Source organism: Trachemys scripta, chromosome 1 (genome assembly GCF_013100865.1).
Source record: "Trachemys scripta elegans isolate TJP31775 chromosome 1, CAS_Tse_1.0, whole genome shotgun sequence".
Taxonomy (NCBI): Eukaryota; Metazoa; Chordata; order Testudines; family Emydidae; genus Trachemys; species Trachemys scripta.
The window spans coordinates 53,281,672-53,307,060 of NC_048298.1; the positions used below are offsets into that span (position 1 = coordinate 53,281,672).

At 40.3% G+C, this 25,389-nt stretch overlaps 1 protein-coding gene across 8 annotated transcripts in view; it reads left to right on the top strand.

Annotated features, from left to right (window-relative positions):
* PPHLN1 (periphilin 1) overlaps positions 1–25,389 on the top strand; it is a 130,405-nt gene that overhangs the window by 38,117 nt on the left and 66,899 nt on the right. For 6 of the 8 annotated variants that reach the window (XM_034769599.1, XM_034769617.1, XM_034769639.1 and 3 more), the window contains 2 exons: positions 20,109–20,362; positions 25,131–25,213. In XM_034769599.1, coding sequence (XP_034625490.1) covers positions 20,109–20,362; positions 25,131–25,213 — 337 coding nt within the window. The remainder of the gene's footprint in view (positions 1–20,108; positions 20,363–25,130; positions 25,214–25,389) is intronic. The other 2 variants (XM_034769631.1, XM_034769656.1) reach the window with 1 other exon arrangement.

Genomic DNA, 25,389 nt, shown 5'->3' on the forward strand with positions numbered 1-25,389 from the left:
GCAGAGTCTTCAGGTTTTGGATTTAGATTTCCTTCCAGTGTAAACTGATCCTCGTATTGCTTATAGAGGAGGAACTTAGCCAGGAGGATTTATAGAATGGTACTAAAATGTGCATAAGTCTACTGTGTTCTGTTGCAGTTTTTGGCAGGTCTTAAGGGACACTGCACAAGAACCTCTTTCTTACAAAAAAAAAATTTATACATATATAATATCAATAAGGCACTTGCCCAAAGAAAATAATCTTACTTTTGACAGATATTGAAAAGTGTAGTTCCAACCGTATGCATCAGGCCAGAAAAAAATAAAAAAATAAGGTAAGCAAACGTATTCATGAACCTGAAAAGTGGTTTTTACTTTTTCCCCTCAAAAAAGTTTCCTTGATAAAAATGTGGAAAAAGAAACCTTTCTATTATTCATGCAGTGAGAACAATTAGGAATAATAGTGTATAAGCTTATATTTAAAATTTTAGTTTCCTTGTATAATACAACTCTGCTAGATGTATTAGGTGTGTATAAAAACAAGTCCTTGTCTGAAAAGTATAGAGTTCTCTCTTTAATTCGGGAGACATGTTTTGTTAGGAATGATCCAGCTGACATGTTTCTTGGCTTCTGATTTCTTTTCTTGGGAGATTTAGTTTTTAATATGATAAAATGTAATATCATACTATTTCTTCTCCAAAGATTGAAATCTAACTAAACTTCCTATTTAAGGCTCTAATCCTGCAAACGCTTATGCATGTGCTTAATTTTACACAGTCAGTAGTTCCTTTTGAAGTCAAGTTATAAAATTAATCATGTGAATTAAGTATTTGCAGGTTTGGGGCATGAATAAATATCGATAGATTTTCAGCATAATCTTGTTTGAAAAAAATGTAGGTCATAGTTTATCCTTTAAATTACATTGCACTGTGTACTGTGAAGACATAGGTAATGACTCCATAAGCCTGAGTCTGAATTTCCATTATTGGGTTTCTTTTCAGGACTCCCTCCCTTACTCCAAACAAAAGTTTTTGAGAGAATTGGCTTGTTTGTGTGGGATACTTAAACTAGGGTGAGATTTTTAGTTTGAGAATTTGGAAGGCCCAGGATTAAAAATGTTTGTTTTCTACTTGATCAAAAGTTACTTTTCTTTAAACTTTTCCCCCCAGTGACATAAGCTGTTTTGGCCCATGTGTTCTTAGCTGGGATAGGTTTTTGGAATTCAAAACTTCAGCCACAGATGTGGCTCTTTAGGTCTTTTGAATAGAGTAGCTTTAAAATACAGTGTGTCTTCCAGGGAAGAATTATTTAGGAATCTTAACCCTTATGGACAGGTGCCATAGAGAGTCAGAAAGGATAAGGCAAGATAAACTAATTACATTATCCTGGTGTGGTCATTCCCCTTATGCATAATTTTAAAACTCCAAGGAGTTTTATTGGGAGCAAACTAAAATCCATAGAAAATCCACCCAACTTTTTTGTTCCTGTAGACACCAGTTCATTGGGCATTGTTGTTACTAAGAAGACTGTATCAAAATGGATGTCTTGATTGCATATCATTTTGCTGTGTCCTGGCTGGCCTGAAACTAGAAGGCCATGACAAGACTTCGTTGCTTCATGGTGAGGCTAGCCCCACTTTGCCTCAGGGATATTTCCATTGCAGACATCTGCAAATCCCATTTCCACACCTTTACCAAACATATTGCTTGGACTCATCCACCAAAGGAATTCCATTTTGGACTCTCTAGGCTCCATAATTTTTTTAAGGTAAGAGACGTCAAAATCTCCCGCCCCTCTTCCCCCTTAGAGTTCGAGAGGTATTTTAGTCTTTTATTTTTAAAAACTTCATCTTCACCTGGCTTGGATCAACTTGTTATTGCTTCTCATTGCAGCTTTATTTTCATTTTCTTTTGGGACAGCCCTTGAACTTTTTCTTACCTGGAGCAAAAATCCTGCAAACATGTTCTCTTTAGAGAACAGATAATTACTTCTGCTTTTCTGAAGAGATCTTGCAGAATTCTCACTCATTCATCCATATGCTTCCTCTCAGAGTTTGGAGCTTTCTCTTGCACCTCCTTCCTCCAAGCCGTATTTTTGTTCTAAGTTGATCATCTTGAATTTGCTTTTGGGGAACTTTGTTGGTTGCACAATTGAAGGAATTGCATGGAAGGTGCAGATGGCAATGTTTATAACAAGCAGGGGGTTGAGTGCAACAGCCATGAGTAGGGAATCTGGCTTGTGTCCTCTCTTGCTGCCTGTGCCCTCAAAAGTCAAAAATATGTAAGAGTTAGGAGAGTTCTGAATGTGTACATGAGTTTGTTTTCCATATAGGAACTAAGACCCAGGAGTAAAAAAAATTGGGCAGGCTGGTATCTTCAGAAAAGCATAATTTCAAATAAACGATTTCCCCATTTGATGAGTCAGTGTCATATTAATTATTGTATCTTGACCACTTTTTCCCTCAGCACACATTTGCAATATTGTCAGGGATTTCTTTGTGTAGTGAATCACTGAAAGATTGGAGCAATGTAATTTTGTGCTAATTGTAATTTGACAGACTTTCTGTTGTATACATTATTAATGTAATACAATTTATAAAAAAATCCTTTATTTATAAAGATAAAGATAGTAAATTGTGAATTTTTAAAAACGTTTTGACTGTCCATTAAAATATATTCTGGTAAATCCACCTAAACCAAAATTGTTTCCTGTCACATGTGGAGGTCCTGCTAATGGTAAACCGTCTGAATAGAAAGGCAATTTACTATTCAAATGGAAGAAAATTAAGGAAGAGAGAAACAAATTTTCTGTTACAAATGAAAATAGAAATCTCCCCTCCTCAGCAACACTCAGCTCTCGTAACTGATATATAAACTTGATTTTGATCCAAGATAATGTCAAGTTTTAACAAGTGATAGCTGGTGGGCCCAGTAAATGTTTGTGTGCACATATTTTTTCTTATGCAACCACATTTTGTGTATTGTCTCATATTTGCGTATAAAAGAGAACATTAACTTTTATATATTTTTAAAAATTACAAATTTTATGAGTATGAAATTAATTTATTGCTACATATATTTTTCCAACGTCAACTTGATATCTTAAGTAAATCAGTCACTATTTTGAACATTTTATAATTACTCTCTATGTTTAAATGCTCTTTTCAGATTTTTGTTTTGTGTTTTTTGATTGGAATTGTATGTACATAAAGAATGTTCTTGTGGTTATATATATTATTGTCGGTTAGTACTGCACCATTACATATTCAAATCAAAGAGTATCCTTGAAAAGAATTTATATACTATACAACGTAACGCCACAACTAATATCCTATTTCAAAGAGTTTTTAAAGAAAGCAAGCCCATCTGGGCCCAGTTTCTTAGCTGTTAGTGTAGTCTGGAGGCATATGGTCTTACCCCAGCAAGTTAGTACTCCTGCAGGAAATAATGGCAGGAAGTTTTACAAGAGGAACTCCCATGAGTTGGACCCTGATTATATTGGGGAAACTTCTTAGTGAACATGTGGGGAAAACAGTTATATACCAGGCAGGCAGCAAAAGTCTCCTTGATGCAGTGTTGAAGACCAGATGACTGTTGCTGACTTTGGCAGATAATTTTAAACTGTTTCAATGTTCAGTCAATAGGAATCTGAGAGGAACAGTAGAGGTCATCACATGTGGGAGGGTTGTCTCATGGGAGTTTATCTTCATAAGTAATGGAAGTTACTTATAAGCTGCTTATCTGATACTATCCCAGGCAGTGTTCTTTGTTTTAACACTATTAAAAAGTATCTCAGTCCTAGCTCACAGCACTGCTCCATGATGAATTTGTAGTTCTTAAGAAGTTATGATTACACTTTCAGTTCTCTAAGGAGGCAGAGTTGTCTATCCAGTATGTTTTTTTAAACTGAACCGAATTGAAATTGAACCAAACTGTAAACTCTGTATATGATGGAAACCATTTCAAGCTAGGGGGTGCTGCTGCATCCCCAGCACACTTATATTTAGCTCCTATGTAGATCAGCTGTGGTAACCAGTAGATTCCTTTTTGTTGCAGATAAGGTTTGATAATTTTAGGATATGTGAGAGGATAGCTGATGTTTTTTGTTAAAGTGCAACTGCATATTGAAGCCACGATGTATAGCTGTGCTATTAACATTGTTGTAGTTAGGCATCAACTACCTGTTAGAAACTTCTTTTCTTCCTGAGGTGTTCAACTAACTTTAAAAGTTCTGGACTGAGAATAGTCACGTAATCTGCAGATATTTTTGGGACGTGAGGAAAGGGGATAGTAAATCAAAATGAATTTTGTTGGTTTATTACATTACAGAACCGCCATGTAATTTTTGATTAAATTTGGCACAGTTAATGCCCAAGTAAGGCCTTGGATTGCATTAGTGGGGGTATTGAAGTCAAGGTTGGAGTACAGTGACTGGTCTGTGTGCTAAAGTTGTGGAGAAACTGTCATTCACTATATTTATTTTTAGACAGAACTTTCTTTAAAGGAAGTCTGTCATTACCTGTCAATGTACATAGTTTAGTCATAACATAAATTTCATGCGTTTTATTAAGGTATGGGCTTTGTGCAAATGTTAAAATCATTCTAAGAACTATTTTGGTCTCTCTCAAATCTTATTGGCAGTGTTATTTTGTTAAATTAGTTGTATAAAACCTTTATTGAATGCTCTATTTCCATGACCCCTCCCCCCGAAGTCATTAAGAGTTAAAGGCACTCAGACCCTGACAGGATTCGTTAAGATGTTTTATAATGGTTAGGTCCTGTCTACCCTAGCTAGATAAACTGTGTTAACCACTTTCTACGAACAAATGTATTCAAGTAAATACTGTGTCCAGTGCAATGTAAATAGCCTAAAATCACAGATGTTTACATATGTTATAGTGTTGATGAAAATCTGATCAAACTGAAACGAGCTAGGAAATTTTAAAAATGAAGCTACTCCTAAATTCACTCATTGCACAGTTATGTGCTTTAAAGATTTGGTTTCTGTCCTAACTCTTATTTTCTGGCTTTGTAGTTGATAATTAGTTGATTATAATCTCCTATCTTATTGAGCGATGTGCTTTACTTCCTGTGCTAGTTATGCGGCATGATATAGCATCATTATTCCCAGAGATGTGCTGACAACATTGAATACCACATAAAATATATTTAATTTCAAGTTGCATTAGAAGTATAGGACCAAATCAAATAGGAAAAGAACTCTTCATTTATCAGAAAGCAATCCTATTTTACATTCATGTAACACTCTTCATCCTGAGGAACCCAGAGCACTTTAAAACTGTATATTTAGGCAGATATATGTACATGCCCGTGCACACAGAGAGAACATCACTGAAATGCAGCGAACTCTGCGGTTGCAGGGTAGCAAACAAATAGCACTGAACTCATCGAATGACAATGTTGAGGAAACATTTTGACCAAGGACACTGGAGGAAGCAACACTCGAAGGAAATATACTATAGGATCTTTAAAATACATACAGAAGAGACAGGACCTCATTCAAAATAACTCCATAGAAAATACTGCATGGAATTCAATTCATCTACTTTAAAAGAGTGAATGGTTGAATACAGCCTTGCTGGGAATTGAACCACTAGTTCTTTGAGTGGTTGCAGACATGTATTCCACTCAGGTGTGCAGGCACCCAGCATACCGAAGCTGGAGAAATTTGCTTAGCAGTAGCAGGGTAGCACTTGTATCCTCTGGCCCCTCCCAGGGCTATATCAGGATGGTGGCGTCCTGTACCACTCAGTTTCTTCTCACCTCCGATGGCGTGAGTCAGAGCTTTCTGGGCTGCATTTTCCTCACGGTTTATGCAACAAAGAGATTTTTGTGGACTTTGTAAATAGTTAAGTTAGCTTAATAGTTGCTGTTTTTTAGTATTACCTGATGCTATGCCCTCACCAGGTTTCAACCACTGCCCTTCTTGCAGGGTTGCTACCCTAACCCCCCTTTTTTTTTAGTTGTGTCTACGAGAGGGGCATATTAAGAAAAAATGCTCAAATTGTCATTTCTTTAAGAAAAGGAAACAGGTTTCTTGGGATCTGCATTTGAAACCACATCTCCTAGAAGAAGGCATTAGGACAGATTCAGACCTCGGGCCCTCTGCAGATTGCCCGTCTCATCAGTTGTCAGAGCTGGTTTTAGACTCTTCTTTGAGAAAAAGCGACCGTTCCCCTTCCTTTGTTCCCCCTAGGAAGAGAACTCACAAGACTAATCGGAGCCATTCCAGGACTCAGATGGATTCTTCTTCATGGCTCTTCCAGTGCCCAAGATGGAGCAGGGCTGTCTGTCTGCTCTCTGGTACAGAGGCAAGATCAGAGCAGCACTGTACTGTCACTCTGGCACTTTGTTGGATGGCTGTCAGATTTGGTATTGATGTCAGTTCTGGCACTGACAGTTTGAACCCACCTCACTTATTAGGCAGCAACTGATTTACTCTGCCTTTCTGTCCCCGACACTCCTTTGGAGTGGTGCTCCTACTGATACTGGCAAGTTCTTCTTGGAGTTCTTGTTCATATCAATTCCAGTTAGGTGTGTGCGCGCGCCACGTGCACGGCTGTTGGAAACTTTTCCCCAGCAGCTACCCGTCGGGCTGGCCATGAAGCCCCCTGGAGTGGCTTTGATATGGCGCTCTATATACAACTTTGCTGGCCCGACCCCCCTTCAGTTCCTTCTTACCGCCAATGACGGTTGTTAGAACAGTGGTCTCTTGCTCGCAAGTGCTCCACTAATGCCTAGCTCTTCTACTTATCTTTGTATACAGTTACCCATTGTTGGTTAATTGTACATCTACCAGGGCCACTTATAAAGCAAAATGGAAAAGGTTTTCTATCTGGTGCACCCAAAGGAAGATACTTCCACTCCAGGCTTCGATCCTGTGCATCCTGGATTATTTTATGCACTTAAGAGACTAGCGCCTGGCATTTGGCTCTCTCAAGGTCCACCTTGTGGCTATCTTGACACTTCACCCGGGTGTTTCTGGGCGCTTGGTGTTTGCGCACCCCGGCGTGGGACGTTTCCTAAAAGAATTGGAGATTGGAGAAGATTTTTAGCTGCAGAACTCTGGCATTGCTCCTGACATACAACAGACCATACAGGGCTTACTGTTTGTTGGACTATTTGTTTTCTGAAAAGACAGATGAAACATTACATTATTTTAAGGACTCCAGGGCCACTTTACGGTCCTTAGGAGTTTATACCTCTGTAGTTCTGAGGCACCATTATAGGGGTGAGCACCAACAACAGCAGTTGAGCAAGTATTCCCAGCAGTATTTCAGGCAGCCTCTTTATTCAACAAGACAATAGGATTTCTCCAAGAGAAGACACAAGTCTCACAGGAGAAGGCCTTCTGGTTCCAATTTTAACCAGCCAGCCCAGCCTTTTTTATGCTGCTGGCAAGCAGTCAATTTGACTCTCCCCTTGAGGACAGCATACCAGTTACCAACTTTCAGGCTATTTCCCGTCCATTTGGGGACAGGCTGTCTGTCCCAGGTCCACAGTGCTTGGAGTTCAGTAACATCAGGCAAATGGGTCCTAAGCACTGTGAGATTGGGTTATGCCATTATGACATTCTGGGGTGAAATCCAGACCAGTGAGAGGCTGTTTCACCTTTGCCCAACAAACTTGGGTGTCTCACAATGCTTTGGTGCTGTAGCTCCCACTTGGGCAGCTCATAAACAACCTTCCTCAATGCAGATAATACCCTGGGCATCTGTGTATAGCCGCAGTCTGCCAGTCACACATGAGTTACACTCCAGCTTCCACAACAATTGGTTACCACTTGCAGGGTGACCCCAACACACTCCCACTCCCGGATTTTCCTCCAAAATATGTGTTCTACACTGTCCAGCCCTCTTCTGGACAGTCCGGATATATTAAGTCCATTGCCCCTCTAAGAGGACCAATATACAACAGTTTGCTACCCTTAAATGGAGTTACCCAAACAATTCATGATATTGAATTGGTTTTGATTAAAGAGTTAAACAAGTTTATTTAATAACAAGGAGATAGGTTTTAAGTGAGTATAAATATAAGGCATTACAGTTAGAAATGGTTAGAAGAGAAATAAAGATAAAATGCTTTCCGGTGCTAAAACTTTACAAACTAGACTTGGTTCAAGGAGAAGTCCCTTATCACATGTTCCCAGTAACATTGCTGACGAAATTCTCAGGCCGGGATCTGCTCCCAAAGTCCAGCAGCTGTTTCTTTTGTCATCTTAGGTTAAAAAGAGTTGGTTAGGGAGAGAGAAATTGGGGCCCTTCATATTATAGTTCAGTAACCCTTTCAAATGCATTTTCTTGAGGGTTATCCCTGGATAAAGTTCATTCCCGCAGTCAGGGTGGAATTTTGGAGTCTCACGGTGAAACAGGTTTCATGCTGCTGTTAACTAAGATGCAATTCTGTTTGTTTCTGCCCCCTCTTCCTTGCCAACGTATGTCCACTTGATAGGTTGTTGCCTATCAACTTTGACACCTGGCTAGAGGCATCAGCTTGGTCCTTTGTCTTTGAGAAACTGATTTACCCCCTCCCCAGACTTGTCTGGTAAACCCTCTTCGGTCATGATTTCAGCTTTTGTTTATAATTTTATGTATAATTTTACTACAAACATGTCATCATGATATTATTGACCAGTGAGTTATTACTTTTAATTTTTATATTTATATTAAAATGTAATATTAATTAATTTTCAAATGATACGTCACAAGGTATATTTTGTACAAAGATTATTATAATAGTGCATAGGGTGTGAATACAGGGGTACATTCTGACACAGCCATCCATTTCCCCTTTTTTATACCCCTTTTCTGGAACCCCGCTCACAAGTGTCTGCTTCTTCAACAGATCCAGACTCTGCATGTTTCGAGAGCTGCAGCATCAGGAAAAAGAGTTCTAGTCACAATATTTCCTGATCCCCAACAAGGAAAGCAGTGTGAGGCTTATTCTTCGAGTACTTGCTCATGTCCATTCTACGTTAGGTGTGCGCATGCCACGTGCAGTGTTACCAGAGATTTTTCCCTCAGTTGTACCTGTTGGGCTGGCTCTCTAGCACCTTCTGGTATAAGGTGCTCTGCCGGCTCCACACCGTTTCAGTTCCTTCTTACCACCCATGACGGTTGCTGGAATGTCTCCTCTTGCTTCGGTAAGGCAGTTATCAGTGGTTTCTCTCTGTTCATAGTTTAGTCTATAGTGTAGTTTTAATGTACATATTGTAAATACTTTTTGTGTAGGAAGTTAGTACTCCCCCAACTTATTGTTAAGAGGCTCCCTTGCCCTTGGGGCTAGGCATGTCCCAGTCTCCAGGTTTCAAACCTTGTGCCTCCTGTGGCAAGGCTATGCCTGTGAGCAACCTACCTTCCAGTTGTCTGAAGCATCTGAGAGAATCTTACGTGAAAGACCGCTGCCAAATTTGTCAGGACTTTAACCCTCGCACAAAGAAGGACAGAGCGATCAGACTTAAGGCTATCCTAATCCAAACCACCCAGACTTGGCACTGAGCACTTCAGCCTCAGTGCGAAGCGCTCCTCTGGCACCATGTGCATGCTGGCACCACTCTCCATCCCTGATGATGAGAAAGAAGCACAAAAAGCAGCACACCAACAGAGGGCATTCGCTGTTGCCAAAGAGGCAAGCAAAGGGAAGGCAGTGGAGTGCAACCTGCGTTGGGCCACTCCTCCACCCCCAGTGCCATGGCAGCACTTTTGACTCTAGTGAGACCATTGCTTCCAGTGCGGGACCCTCTGCTGATGCCAGAAAGTCATTGTGGTGCCAATGGCATAGCGGTGCCTTCAACTATGGAGGCCTTTGTAGCGACCAGAAACTTATTGTTGCCCCTGGTCCCGTTGACCCTGTTAGGTCAGCTGACTGCTTCGTCGTCCTCGATCAGACGAGAGCATGGTGCTTCAAGCTCCTTCCTGGCACCAGGCCTACCTAGAGGCAAGCTGTCCTCTGTGAGGTCATCCCTAGACTGCCACCGGTTACTGGACCCTTGGCATTGAACGGAGGTAGCTAGAGGTACCGCTCTCCCAAGCTGCCTAGGGAGAATTATTCATCTGAGTCTGATGTGGAGCCCTATGATCAACCTAAGGGCCACCAGTATCCATCCGATGGGCCGCCAGACCTCGGTGTGAGTCCTCCCCACTGGTACCTAGCGAGGAGGAGAGTGGCTTATGCAGTGTCCATTCTGGAACCTCCCACTGTTCATACTTGGTTGCTTCCGAGAGGTTGGGTTCCCGCTCCTCCATGTTTGACACTGGACCCCCGACTCCGATACCGACCCCAGTACCAATTTACAGGACATTGCCCTATGGAGATTATTGAAGCTGGAGAAGAGGAAGAAGTCGCTCCTCCAGTACAGACCTCTTTCTCCTCCTCCCCAGATGAGGCTATCTTGGGGTCAAGCAGCTCACTTCCCCAAGATGTCTTTAGGGCTCATCAAGAGCTTCTGAAGCGGATAGCAGCTAACCTGGGGTTTCATATTGAAGAGTTCAAGGAATCATCTCACAGCCTCATTGATGTTCTGGCTGCAGCAGCTCCATCTAAAGTGGCGTTACCCATTAATGAGGCAGTAATGGGGCTGGTCAGAGCCCTATGGAAGACCTTATCTTTTCTGCCCTCCTCTTCAAAGAGGGTAGAGAATAACTATTATGTGCCAGTCATGAGTATCTACTTTCACCCCCACTCCAGGGTCCCTCGTATTGGTGCTAATGAAAGGGACAGACAGGGCCAGTTGAGCGCTACCCCCAAACAGAAGGACACAAAGAAACTTGATCTGTTTGCAAGGAAAGTTTATTTCACAGTTGGTCTACAACTACGTATCTCAAACCAGCAAGCCTTACTGGGGAGATATGACTACAATTTGTGGGATTTTTTTATCCAAATTTAAGGATTCCGTGCCCCAAGACTTAAGGCGGGAATTCTCATCCCTCTTAGAAGAGGGAAAAACTGTTGTCAGAGCCTCTCTTCAGGTGGCACTAGATGCAGCAGATTCCGCGGCCAGGACAATGGCCTTTGCTGTCATCATGAACGATGCTCTTGACTGCAATCCTTAGGACTCTCTCAGTCTATCCAGGACCTCCCTTTTGAAGGCTCCTTACTATTTTCAGAGCAGATGGATACCAGACTACGCGGCCTGAAGGACTCAAAGGCTACTCTCAGGTCCCTGGATCTCTATGTGCCGTCCACTTTAAGGAAGCACTTTGGGCCTCAGCAACTGCCATGCTTCTTGGCTTTGCCTCTAAGACAAGACTCCTTTAAGAGAAAAGGGAGAGGTTACAAGCGCCGTCAGCCGCTTCCATCCACCTCAACCACCCAGCTGGGGTCATGTAGGTATTCTGGTGGGCCCAAACAGCCTTTTGAAGGTGTGCCTGGATGCTAAATATGGTGACCAACGGTTATACCCTGCAGTTTTCATCCACCCCTCCCTCCCAGGCCCCCAGCCCCGTCCCTCTTCAGGGACCCTTCTCATGGGCAACTCCTTGCTCAGGAGGTGCAGACCCTCCTATAGGTAGGGGCTGTGGAGGAGGTACCTTGAAACTTGAGAAGGAAGTGGTTTTACTTCTGTTATTTCCTAATCCCAAAGGAGGCCTTCATCCCATCCTGGACCTGTGTCACCTCAACAAATATCTCAAGAAACTGAGGTTTCGCATGGTCTCTCTGGATCCAGGGAACTGGTATGCTACAGAAGATTTCTCAGGTTTATTGTAAAGCAGACTTATTACCAATACCATGGTGGTGGTAGCTGCCTTCATCAGATGGCAAGGCGTTCAAGTCTGCCCGTACTTTAATGACTGGCTGATCAAGGGTCATTCAGAGGCTCAAATAAAGAACATCATCAACCTGTTCCAAGCCACCTTCCGAGTGTGGGGCCTGTTGATAAATGAGCAAAAGTCTACTCTTATTCCAGTACAGAAAATAGAGTTTATTGGAGCAGTGCTCAACTTGATTCAGGTTTGTCTCAAGCTACTGGGATACATGGCCGCGTGCATGTATGTGGTCCAGCATGCGGGACTACGCTTCAAGCTCCTGCAGAAATGTCTAGCTTCAGTTTACTCCCCAACATACACCACTTGGACTCGGTGCCCACTGTTCCAACCCTGGCCCTCCCCTTCTTTGACTGGTGGAAGGACCCATGGTTAGTAATGATGAGTCTCCTTTGTCTCCCCCCAGCCATCAGTGTTCCTAGTCTCGGACGTGCCAGACCTAGGTTGGGGACCTTGACAGCCTCAGGACTCAAGGCCTATGGTCCCAGGAAGAACTCTCCCTGCACATAAACATCAGGGAGCTCAGACCGGTCCGCTTAGCTTGCCCTGATTGAAGGCAAGGTTGTACAAATTCTGATGGACAACACTGTGGCTGTGTTCTACATCAGCAAGGAGGGAGGAGTTCATTCCTCCGCTTCCTGTGTCAGGAGGCCATCCATCTATGGGACTTCTGCATGAAGCTCTCCATCCAACTCCAGGCTTTGCATCTTCTGGGAGCCTAGGATGCAATGGTGGATCACCTCGGCAGATCCTTCTCCTCTCACCATGAGTGGTCCCTTCAGCCAGAGGTTACCATGTTTATCTTCCAAAGGTGGGAGTTTCCTCAGGTGGACCTGTTCGTGACCAAGCAGAACAGGAAATGCCAGCAGTTTTGCTCACTGAGAGGGCACAGCCCAGGCTCCCTCTCCAATGCATTCCTGCTTCCTTGGACAGAACTTCTACATCTGCATCCGCATCTTGAAGAACAACAGTTACAGTACAGGTAAGTAACCGTCTTTTCCTGATTGTTAATGTGTTTCAAACCTCACCTTTAAAAAAGTATATGAAATTAAAGAGTGTTTTTTTTCTAATTTATAAAAAGTCCATTAGGAAATAAGGAAAGAGATAAAACAAACTATAATGGCAAGATTTGAGTCTGTCAAAATAATTTATCTTACAAACACATTCTGTAATTTAACATTTGCCTTTGAACCTTTTTATTGACCAAATTAGATAAGTCAGCCACAGGAACTGAGATGATTAAATCAACACATTCTATTAAGTTCTTTTTCTTCTTCTGTCTTTTATCTGGTTAGGTATATATTCTTGTAAGAATAACGTTTACATTGATTAGATTGATTGAATTATAATAACATGGCAAGCAGTGACTGTGTAGTTAATGGCCTGTCAGCATTTCCATTTCAACACTATTCTTTTCAGGAGAACTGTAGGAAGCTCAGCTGTAAAAACTGTCTGTGTATAGAAACACAGCAGTACATGGTGGATGGCTTGAGAGGACACTTCTTTTCTTCCCAATCTCTTGCCATTTCCCAAATCGATTCAGTAGCTTTTTAAATAAAAAAGCTTACTGAAAAACTCAATTTCCCAAGAGTTACTTTCACTTGCACACTTTGTATTTTATGGTGTTCTGCTGTCCACTAAAGCTTGGCCTCTGTTCATGATGCTAGATTCCTGTATATACATTGGCTTCCTTTCCCCTCCCCACCTGATAAAAATAAAAGTATTTGTAACTTGTAATAACTTGAAAAAATTGTATCACAAGGCAGCTTCCTCTGGATTCTTTCACGTAATCTGGCTTTGGGGCATTGGGTGAGTCAGAAGTAAGAATTGGGAGTCCTTCACCAGAGTGCTTTCTCCCTCACGCTCTGCATCAGGTTTAGAGCAATCTGATCTGCTGATTGAGCTCTCTGGAAAAGAGAGAAGAAAAAACGATTTTTCTAATATGTCATTGTGATGGGTTGGATCACAGAAACCCCCCGGGAGCTGCCACCTGATGTACCAAGACTTACCCCTGCTCCTGTTTTCCCTGCCAGCTCAGGACTCCAGCACCCTGTCTTGTTGAGCCAGACACTCCAGTCTACTTCAACACAGACCCAGAGTCTGACTTACTTGTCCCAAAGCTGCAGGTTTACCTGAAAACAGCTCACAGGAGTGTGCTTGTCTATAGCACTCAGATGCCCAACTCCCAATGGGGTCTAAACCCAAATAAATCCCAAACTCATAAATTGTTCACCCTCTATAACACTGATAGAGAGATATGCACAGTTGTTTGCTCCCACGGGTATTAATACATACTCTGAGTTAATTAATAAGTAAAAAGTGATCTTATTATATACAGAAGGTAGGATTTAAGTGGTTCCAAGTAGTAACAGACAGAACAAAGTAAGTCACCAAGCAAAATAAAATAAAATGCGCAAATCTATGTCTAATCAAACTAAATACAGATAAGATCCTCACCAGTTCCAGAATGCTCCCTTTTACAGGCTAATCTCCTTTCAGCCTGGGTCCAGCAATCACTCAGACCCCCTGTAGTTAGTGTCCTTTGTTCCAGTTTCCTTCAAGTATCCTGAGGGGAGGGGGGTGGAGAGGCTCCTTCTTTAGTCATCTGAAGACAAAAAAAACCTCCCAGGGGTTTAAATAGACCTCACCCTGTGTAGAATCCAGTCACAAAATGGAGATTTGGAATCACGTGGGCAAGTCACATGCCCATGCATGACTCAGGACTTGCAGGTAGTAGCCATTACCCACATACTACCTTGAACATCCTCAGGTAGACTTCTTATGTGGATTGGAGTCTTCCAAGCTCTTTTGTCTGTTAAGTGCTTCCTGACTGAGCACCTAATTTGCACATTCCTTTCCCAAGAAGTGACAAAATGTTCTAACTAAGGCTGCTTAGAAATCAAGCAATTATACAGCCAATGTTCATAACTTTGAACACACAAATGGTGCCTGCATACAACTAGGATGAACATAACCAGTAGATCATAACCTTTACATAGATATGTTACATGGCATATGTAGCAAAACCCTATTCCAGTTATATCATACATACATTTATGAGCACCCCCCCGCATAAAGCCTGTACACTGTCACAGTCATCACTATGGGCAATAGATTGGAGGCAAAATTTTGTGCTTTCTGTTTGTTAATTTAAAACTGGAATATTCTGTGGATTCCATATATGAAGATCAAAAACTTGCAATTGTCTTCCCTTTTAATTTTTTTAGGATTCAGTTCTGTCACTCTTGTATTGAGTAGTACCTTACTCTACAAACAGTCCAAATGATCTCAGCTACTCACAGGATAATGTAGTCAAGGGTGCCAGCAGCGCGAAGAGCCTCCCGGGCCGCCCATGTGCCTAGGGGCCGCAAGGACCTGGCGGCTGCTTCTGGGAGCCACACGGAGCTAGGGCAGGTAAGGAGCCTGCCTTAGCCCTGGGCCACCGCTGCACTGCCATCCGGACTTTTAACAGCCCAGTCAGCAGTGTCAACTGGAGCCACCAGGGTCCATTTTTGACCCGGTGTTCCGGTCGAAAACTGGACGCCTGGCAACCCTATGCCAGGGCTGTATATTTCTTATTCTTTGTTCTTCTATACCACCCCACATGTTTGGCAGTAGATTCTCCTGTCAGCAGATGGAGACAGAAAACATGAACTTCTGAGTTACAACATCCCTTTATGACTTGCCATCTCAGACTCCTCGTCACTTTGCTGTTTCCAGCAGGTGGGATAGCTACCAAGCTACTTCACTGACAGGGCCTAGAAAAGGGAGAGGATGTTTTCACCACTGCTAAGTACAAACAGGAATAACATGCTTCCCAATTCAGTTTTAAGTGTGCACCCGGTCTAGTTATACAGTCCTAGAAAAAGGATATCCAAATCCTCCTCATGTTGTCCTAGTCGTCCATATTCCCTCCGATTGTGATGGCACCAGAAAAATACTGGAAGGTCTGACAGACTTTCTACTTGGTTTTGGTGTAAGCAATGGCAAATTTTGGGCTCAGTACAGTGACCTGCACAGCGTACAATGGCTTGCACAACATGGAAATTAGAATTAAAGTGTAACTTACTCATATTTTAAACATGCAGTCCACAAGAGCAGTGCATATTGATTATCTGTGTGGCCCATAATGAGGATCTTGTTTGCACCCCTCTTCATGTGAATTAGGGAAACCATTCTAAAGCTATTGATAAGATTAAACTAACAAGACCTAGTACATGAATTTTATTTGAGCTAACACTGAGCTAAGCATCCCTAATTTAAATACTGTAAAAAGTTGCTTGACTATAAAACGTTGCTGGGCCAATAGATATGAGAAGTCTGTCATTGTTTGTAATATGTTGAGAGTTCAAATAAAGGTCACTGGGACCAGATGTATAGTATAGTAGAAGATAAATCAGTATGGGATTGATTAAGATCTTAGGAAAAAACAAAGGATTATAATAAGTAAACTGCAGTTGGTGATTTACTTCAGTATACATATTGATCTTAACAGGAAGATTTACTGAGTTCTGGGAGAAATACTAACATATCTGGATCCCTCTCCTTTATGTTCTGATTTCATTTTTCTCAGACTTGTAGAATGTTAGAGGAGGAGAAGTTCTTGATTCTTGAACTGTTTGTGTGGGTGTTTAAACTATAAAATGACTACAATGTGTATTGGGAAGCTCAGACTTATGAGGTGTAATGGATTTGATGCGATGTTTTCCATTTCATCTGAGTCAAGCTCCCTGTTATGCTTCACTGCTAATTCAGGCCATGTTCTATGGATGAGACACATATCCTCCCATCAGAAAACCCCTTAATCTTGGGGAAAGTTCACAGGGCCAGGAACCAGGAGACTGAGTTAAAATCTTCCTCTTCCATTCTTGACTACTTATATTTATGTGCATATAATAGCCTTATTATTGAGGAAAGCCTTGTAACCTTACCTTGAGTACCCTGTTTTCTTTATTAAAAAAATAAATAAAACCGCATTGATTTTAATTCACACACTGCAAAAATATCTTTTAAAAACAGGTGTTGCAGTTAAAAAGAAAAACTGTCCATTCTGACATGACATGCAAAAAAACGAGAAGTACTCCACATTTTGGTCTCTTGTTATATTGATGGCTGGTGTCACGTTTATGTGAAAGTTGGGAGGTATAGTGAGGTGTAGTAAAACAATAAACATTTGTATATTCACATCCCTTTATTTATTTGTTCAGGATGGAAAAGTATGTTTGTGATCTATCACACATACTTGCTCATGTCTTTCACTCTGTGTTAAGGTTGCTAGGCTGTGTATATCACCAATGAAACCCTTAACAAGCAAAGAAAAAAGCATTTATATGATAAATCAGCCCCTCTATATTCAACTCACCAATTCCTCGTCAGCCTCAGTCATCTTCCTTCCACCGCACAGATCTTCACCCTTATACTGGACAACTAACATGCAGCTTTGTTTATAGGTATTCACGTTAATTCAGTGGTTTGTCATAGCTGAGCTCTACTTCCTTCCAAACTGATTTCCCACTCCCACATTTCCTTTCACCTCCATAACCTAACTAGAAGGCCACTATTGGCACTTGAATATTGGCACTCCCCTGATGCTACCACCCTTCCTTTCTGTGTGTGTGTGTTTTTGTTTTGTTTTTTGTTTTGTTAAAATGTTGCCTCTGATAGTCAAGCTGGCAAGAATAGATAACTTACGTAGCTGACAGAACTTCAGCGAATCTGGGGTATCTCAATTAGTTTGACAAATAAGGGAATAACTGTGTTTAATTTTAAAATGTGAAGAGTGACTTATGCCCAAGATTATCAGAATGTGTGTGTGTAGAGTTTGTGTAGAGATGAAAATGTCAATACACTGTCTTAAAATATTACATAGAAAATTCATTTGTACTCTGAAGAGTTATTTGTGTCAAATATGGAGATTAAATTCAATCATTAAAGGGATTTTAGTCCTGCATTAAAGTCCCAATTCAGCAGAGAATTAGTGGTTAAATCCATCCTTATTCAGCAGACCATTTAAGCACATGCTGAAATATCAAGCATATGCTTTGCTGAAATGGTGTCTTAATTGCTGAGCTGCAGGCATATTCCAGTGTATTCACATTGGGGAAGGAATATATGTTTAGAAATAAATAAATAAAAACTTGTTCGAGCGGTTTTGTTCAGTTTAACAAGTTTAGTTGCATTAATAATATGATCAGAAGTGTGAAGTTATTGCTGTATGGTTCAGAAATTCTTTTATTTAATTGCTTGTATTATTACAGTTCAGCAAGGCTAGTTTAACAATATAAATGAAGAATGACAAAAACATGAATAAAAATAAAATTCAAAATACTTCGTTTTTGATCCATCACACTCTCTTGCAGTCATTGTTTTTTCCCCCCATTATTTTTTGCTCTCTGATCTAATGAAGATTTGTTTAGAAATATTTTGTAAATTCTTGAATGAATATTAGAGTATTTATTACAGATATGCAACAGTTGGGGTTCTGTAAACATTTCCATAATAAAGTCCTCTGTTTATAGGGGTTTAATAACTTGCTCATAAAAATTTGCTTTGGGCAGAAACGTGGTGTACCAGTCTGCCTGAAAGCTTGTGTTTTGTTTATTTAAGAAAAATCAAAAGTTGTCTGTGTTTGTACACTATAGAAATTTTAAACACCCAGTTTAAATCTCAGAATGTGACTGAATAGCTGTTTCTTCATATTTCTTATATGCATGTCATTATAAACAATTGCTCCATATTATTTATCTGTGTATCCTAACAGCTCCTTTATGGGAAACTCAGGTAAATTATACACTTTTAGAACTTGGAAAATGAGAGTTTTCACGCTAGATTGTATCTGGAGCTGTTAAAGCTTTTCAAATACTATGCTTGTTAAAAATTGGTGAAATATACAGTAATTCTGAAGTATTTATCACTTAACTAATATGTATAATTACTAAGTTCACATACATTCAGGCATCTACATGATGGTCATAACAGGGCTCCTAAGTGCTATGGTGGTAATAATAATGGTGGTTATTGCGTATTTAATCAGTTCTCATGTACACAACTCTCCTTTTTTCAAACGTATTTCTTTTTAAATTAAGCCACCAGAAACAACAATTAATTAATGCAACTCACCCTGCAGCAGTGGCTCCTGTGTCCCATGGGGCTGAGCCTGGCTACCTGTTTCAGGCATTGTGACCTGATACACAGGATTACCGAACCACTCACTCAAATCTGGCTCTCACAATGCCTCCCCCATATGATGATGGAGGGGCGGCAGGGTCAAGCCTGAGCAAGTGGCACTGCCTGTGCCCAGGGTGAGTGTGGAACAGGCTCAAACCCCAGGCCCAGCCACAGGGTACACAGGAGCTGCTGATGCCTGGGTGAACATGGGGCAGGCTCACTCTCCAGTCCCCACCTCCATCCCCCCTGGGTTTCCTCCCCTCAATGGGCTGGGATTAGAGTTGTGGTCCTGGGGCAAAGAGTGCTCTTCCAGGTGGTGGGTGACCCCCTCATTTGTCAGGGCATTTTTTAATCAAAATCACGGATCAGGCACTAAACCCATGACTTAGAGTAAATTTATCATGACTGCTCCATGATTTTTTATTAAAAATTACATGTCAGATTTGCAGCCCTAATTATAATTTTGCAATTATTACAGCTTGAAATCAGAATTATTGCATATAGCATCATTTATGTTCATGGCACTTTACAAACAAATTAAAATGACAAGTACCCCAAAGAACTTAAATATTAAGAGTGAGTTAGTGAGAGTTACCACAGTGAAAGATTGTGAGCAGTACTTATGTATGCATCTTACTGATTCCTCTCTGGGTTTGTTTTTATTTTAATTAATTTCATATTAAAACTTGGATAGTGTCCAAAAGGAGAGAGTGGAATGACTGTGCAAGAGAAAAAAATGTAAAATACTAAAGGTGCATCCAGTTGCATTTTGTGTGAATATTTCTTTCACCCTTCAAATATATACTCTTTATTAATATATCTTTAGTAGTTTGCGTAAATTACCAACTAGTATAAGAGAGGTGGAGGATTTGATGAGGAGACGCTGGAACCGGTTCTAAAATCTGTTGAACTGAATGAAAACCTGAAGAAATCTCCTTACATTTAACATATGATTAACAATTTTTATTTGACCAATTTAAATTGGCCCAAGAATTACTTAGTACTTAATGATACTGGAGGTCTCAGATTTACTGTGTAGAGAATGATTGACCTATTTCTACTTACTACAGAGATGGAAATTTGCTATTTTGTTGCCAGTTATGAACTTTTAGATTTCTGTAATTTCTATAAACAGAGTATGGAGAAGTAATTAATTTTATCTTTTCTGCTACCTTCAAAGGGACATCAGAGATGGCTTAAGAAGAAAAAGCTTCTATCCTTCTCATTATTTGAGAGAGAGATCCCCTCATAAGAGGGACTCTCCTTTCTTCAGGGAATCGCCTGTGAGCCGAAGGGATTCTCCACACAGCAGATCCGGCTCCAGTGTCAGCAGTAGGAGCTACTCCCCTGAAAGAAGCAAAGCCTATTCTTTCCACCAGTCCCAGCATAGCAGAAGTATGTCATCTTTACATAAAAGAAATATTTCTCAGCAAGGTAATGCTGGATTAATGATGAAAACTGATTAGTGAGGAGAAATTGATTCTCATTATATAAGATCTTTCTCTTTATATCATGAAGACATTAGACTTTTTGTTCGGATTATGTTTTGCCTGCCTTATTAAATGTTTCAGGGAGCTCTTTATTCCTTTATGAATATATGTAAAGGTCTCTTGAGGGAGCTTGCAGGTGTTTTTCAATAGCCTCTCTAGGCTGACTGGAGTTCCATCAGCTGCGTGACTTTTCTGTGTACAGCAGATTATTTTCCTTTAGTACCAAATGCTTCTGTTTCTTTCTCCCTTTGCTTCTGTAATGGATCCCTTTACAGGCAGCTTTGCCATGAGCAATCAGGTGAGGGCTTTTCTTTCTGCAACTGAGAAGAAAAGGAAAAATTCTGGTGGGAAAGCCAAATAAAAAGTAAAGATCCTTACATTTTCAAAACATGATGTTTCATAGAATTGTGCTAACAATGCATATTAGTTCTTTTAGCAATTTAACCCTCTCACTCTGATTCTCCCAAATCTTGCAACCCTCAAATCAGTGCAAAATCTTGTGTCTAAAGCTGGGCAATCCAATGTATGGCCTGGATTTCAAAAGGTTGAATGTTCATTTTTTCCAGAAAGGAGATCCATGTCTGTTTAAAAAGTATCCAAAACCTCCATGTATGAAAAACTTGCAAACAAAAGTGGAAGCATGTTTTCTTTCCCGTTGAGGTGCTTATAGCTACGATTGTTTGTGCAGATTAGGTGGATTTATGGATTTCTTTTCATACTCTTTACAAATACTAATGAAATTGTGCAAAATCTGTTGTCCACTTTGGCAGTCGTGTTCTTTTTGTTTCTTCTAATTTTAAATCCAGGTTTACTTGTTGTTATACGACATTTACGTTGGATTTTCCCTGGTGCCCATAGCAGGCAGTTATAGCACCTTCACTCCAAAACATCCCAAAGCATTTAAATAACTATTCATAAACACAGAGGAGTTTCTTCATTCACCACTGAAATACAGACTGCCTCTCAGGCTTTTAACAGCTGCAGCAGGTCTACGCAAACGTTTAGAACAAAAAGTAAAGAATTGACACCCTCCTGAAGCTGCAATAGAGATTTAGGTAAACAGAATGTAATTATCAGGGATCGGAGAAGATTGTCTAAAACTTGGGAAATGTTGTGGGGATTGGGAATTTTCTACAATTGAGCAGATTTTTTGGCACTTCTGCAGCATGTTAACATATTGCTACTCATATATTGAATTCTAATGGAAAAACCTGCTGTCTGGGCTAATAGAAAATTTTACATTTTGAGAGAAATGTTCCAAAATGTCTGGGGATTTTGTACTTTTTCTGTAATAGAATGTGTTAGTCACTAACTGCATGTTTGTTCAGAGATGTCAAGTTGGATGATATAGTGTTATTGTCTCTTTAAAAACACACTGCAGGTGTAATCTGGCAAATAGCTTTACAAAGCAGCAGCTATATTAGTCAAAGTGAGATATCCACACTTAGGTCTGGGCTGTCTTTTACTCCAGAGTTAAATGATGTCTTGTCTATCTCCATTAAACTGTTTTTAAGAAAGCAACTTTGCTTGCACCATGCTACTTTTTCTTAAAAATGGTTTGCATCCTGAAAATTGGTAGTTGCAAGCGTTTGTTTTGATGACTGAGTTAAAATGGTTTACTTGCAGAGTGGAGAGGGCTTCAGTTGTGTTTGTTAGAATAGTGTTTGAATATAATTTGACAAGAAATCTTTGCTTTGGAGCACATGTAAGAAAAAGCCCATCCTGTTACCTTTGTTGTATTTTGAAATATTTAAAGAACCAAAACCTGGCAGGGTCTGCAGATAGGCATCTGCACGCAAAAGGCCAGCCAACAGCAGGAATATGAGGCTTTCCCTATTCTTGCTCCCCATAAAGTTGAAGCTGTTCTACAGCGCTTCTATGACATGAGCCAGGGTGCATGGTCAACATGTCAGGTATATGCATATAACTAGCAGTGACCTCTGCATGCAGGTCTTACCCACTCAGTCATAGAAACCTGGTCTGGAACATGAATGTCTTCCTATAAATGGTTTGGGGGAATATCCTGTGCCAGTCCTCCATCTCCAGCTATACTGATGCAAATTGGGGATACAAAAAATACACATTTCCTGCATATTATTGTAAATGACAGCGCCACTTGATTTGAAAACTCTTTATAGATAATTCTGTTGAAATGCGGTTGTATAGCTGTTAGTTGGAGTTAGATGAGTTAAAAGGGTTTCTGACCTCCTTCTGTTTGATTTTTTTATTTTTAATGAATTATTGTCTGCCAAGAAAGTGATATTAATCTGCTGACCTACACATCTGTTTATAGCTCCTATATATATATCTATTAGGTTGCTGGTTGTGACTTTATAGTTAAAATTAGGTTCTGAAATAGGCTTAAAATGAGGCATGCATTTGTTTTTCTGTCCGTTTAAGTAGCTTTTCAATGTGCTACTTCACATGGTTAGTTGTTTTGTTCTTTTAATTTACTATGTAGATTTCATCATTTATAAATTTGGGCCCTTTCTGAAATCTTGTTCTGAAATGTTTTATTGTCAACATGTATCCGTTAAAACAACATTTTCTGTCTGCACAATTTGGTAAAGATGTAATGTTGAGTAGATCTGGTGAATTGGAGGGATGCAGGAGAGAGCCTGAAGGGCAGGGGAATATGAGGTACGGGAGGTTGAGGGGTAAAGGAGGACAAATATGAAAGGCCATATGGAAAACAGGCTAAGGAGGAACAGGAAGGGAGAACGTGAGTGGAGCAGAAAACTGAATGGCATAAAGATGGAAACTTAGAGGGTATGTGGTGTGGGGCAATCAATAGGGAATTAGGATAGTACTGTGGTGGGAGAGGATGGAGAGAAATTGAATGGTTTTCCTCTCCCAGGTATGAAGAGAAAAGTAGAATGGCAGCTCCTTCATCTTAGAGCATAGGAGAGAGTAAGTGGAGTCCCCTCCAAGCCATTGGGGAAATGCTCACATTTGTCTATGCATTTAAGGTTGAATTTTGAACTTGTAATGATCCCTCTCACATTCAGGGTGAGTAGCTTTCCTAAAGGCTGAAAAATCAGAAGGCAGGTATTTTTTAAAAAGTGATTTATTATTTTTCTAGCATCCCTTTTACCAAACTTTCCCATCCAGTTTCACTGAATACCGAGCTGATGGTGTTTAGAGGGTGTAATGTGGTGAAGGGGATGTGCAGATGGAAAGATTCAGGGGTCATTTGGTGAGTTTAAAGGGGGGTTGTTTCGTAAAGGTGGGTAGAGGGGGGCCTCTCCACCTGGAGCAGCTTGCAGGATCAGGGCCTTCTTGTGGAACAAAGTTAAATATATGTATAAAAAAATTACTTGCCTCAGTTAGGTGTAGTTGAGAGGTACAGTAGGCTATTGTTTTGACCTGAGAAAAGCAATAAAGTAATTATATTAGCAAAAGGAAGGTGATGACCATTGTCGTTGAGAGTAAAATAATACAGACAAGATAAACAGTTTCTACTGTATGGACAAGTATGGAGGATATCTTGAAGGGCTATACTGAATGATCAGATAAAATATGAAACCGCTAAGGCAGCTGCTTTTTGTATCTTGTTGCAATTGGGGAGCAGCTGTCACTTGCTTATTTGGTCTTCCTTTTTCCTCAACCAGTTAGGTTGATGTTAAATTCTATCCTTTGTAGCCAGAGTATCCTGAAAATCTGTGGAGACAGAAAAGGGGCAACTTACAAAGGTTTCTTTTTAACATTCCAGATCTATTTAAAATATATATTTATTTACATTTCAGTTTCTTAATTCTTTTAGATATTGGTATTTAAAAATGCACAAAGGTGGGTGCATTCTTAATTTACATCATCTTGGAACATACAAAGTAAATAGCTCACTAGACATGACCCATTGTGCTATGTATCATTACTTGGGTACTTCAGTTACAGACTTATTTAGTTGTCATTAGTTTTGTTAAAGTAATTCACATCAGGGTTTTTAAAAATATTTAATAAATGAAGGTTACTTTCAATTGATTTCTCTTTCTAATTAAATATATGACAAGTATTAGTCTACGCTTTTGCCAAGTATTTTGCTGCTGCAGGCTTCCCATAATGGAAATTTGGCAAGGTTATTCATGACTGCATTTTGAACAGTAGCTTCTAGTTGTTCCTGTTTTAATTTTGTTGACATGAACATGGAGAAGTAAGACTCTGATGCTAAAAAGAGATCCCTACCTGTCATTGGGACTTTGTGGATTTATTGCTTTGCTGGATTTCCTATTATACTGCTAAACCTACCCTTGTGAATACCCAGTTTCCCAAGCTTTGGTTTTGGTCCTATGATTGGTGACTGATCACGATGTTTAACACTGAAAAGATGTAGAATTCCTCATTTCACTTCTTACAGGAATATAGAACAATATCCAACAATCTCAGACTGAAATATTCTTCCAGTTAAATAATGGAAATGAGAAAACTAGGCTTTCTCAGGATAAGTGTCAGCTTTATAAAATGTTACTATTCATCATCTTAGCCAGAGACAATTTTATTTTTGATAAGCAAGTAGAATATCATTAGATTATTTTCATCATCAAAGAATGAGGAGATAGGTTTTGTGCATGGCCTGGTGAATTTTCATTACAGTTTTGCAAGGTGCGCACACTCCTGTGTGTGTGGGCGGGGGGGGGGGGGGGGGGGGGGGGGGGGGGGGAGGAGGAGGAGAGAGAACACAACTTGAATAAAATTGTAACTATTCTTTTTTATAGGTAAAGAGAGACCTTCTGCTCAGTCACTGAAAACGTCAAGAGATGCATCCCCATCAGGTTCCACAGCAGTACCCTCTTCAAAGGTGAACTATGTTTCTGTTGTTTTTGTTTTTAATAGTGGTACTTCCATGAGACGATCCAAGTTAAATTCAGATTCCTATCTTCTTGTTTGACAGTCAGAGGCAGTGTGTTTTGCCACTAAGCAAGCAGAATGTTTCATTGTATTCAATGGCTTCTCCTGGAGTAAGAAGAAATGTGG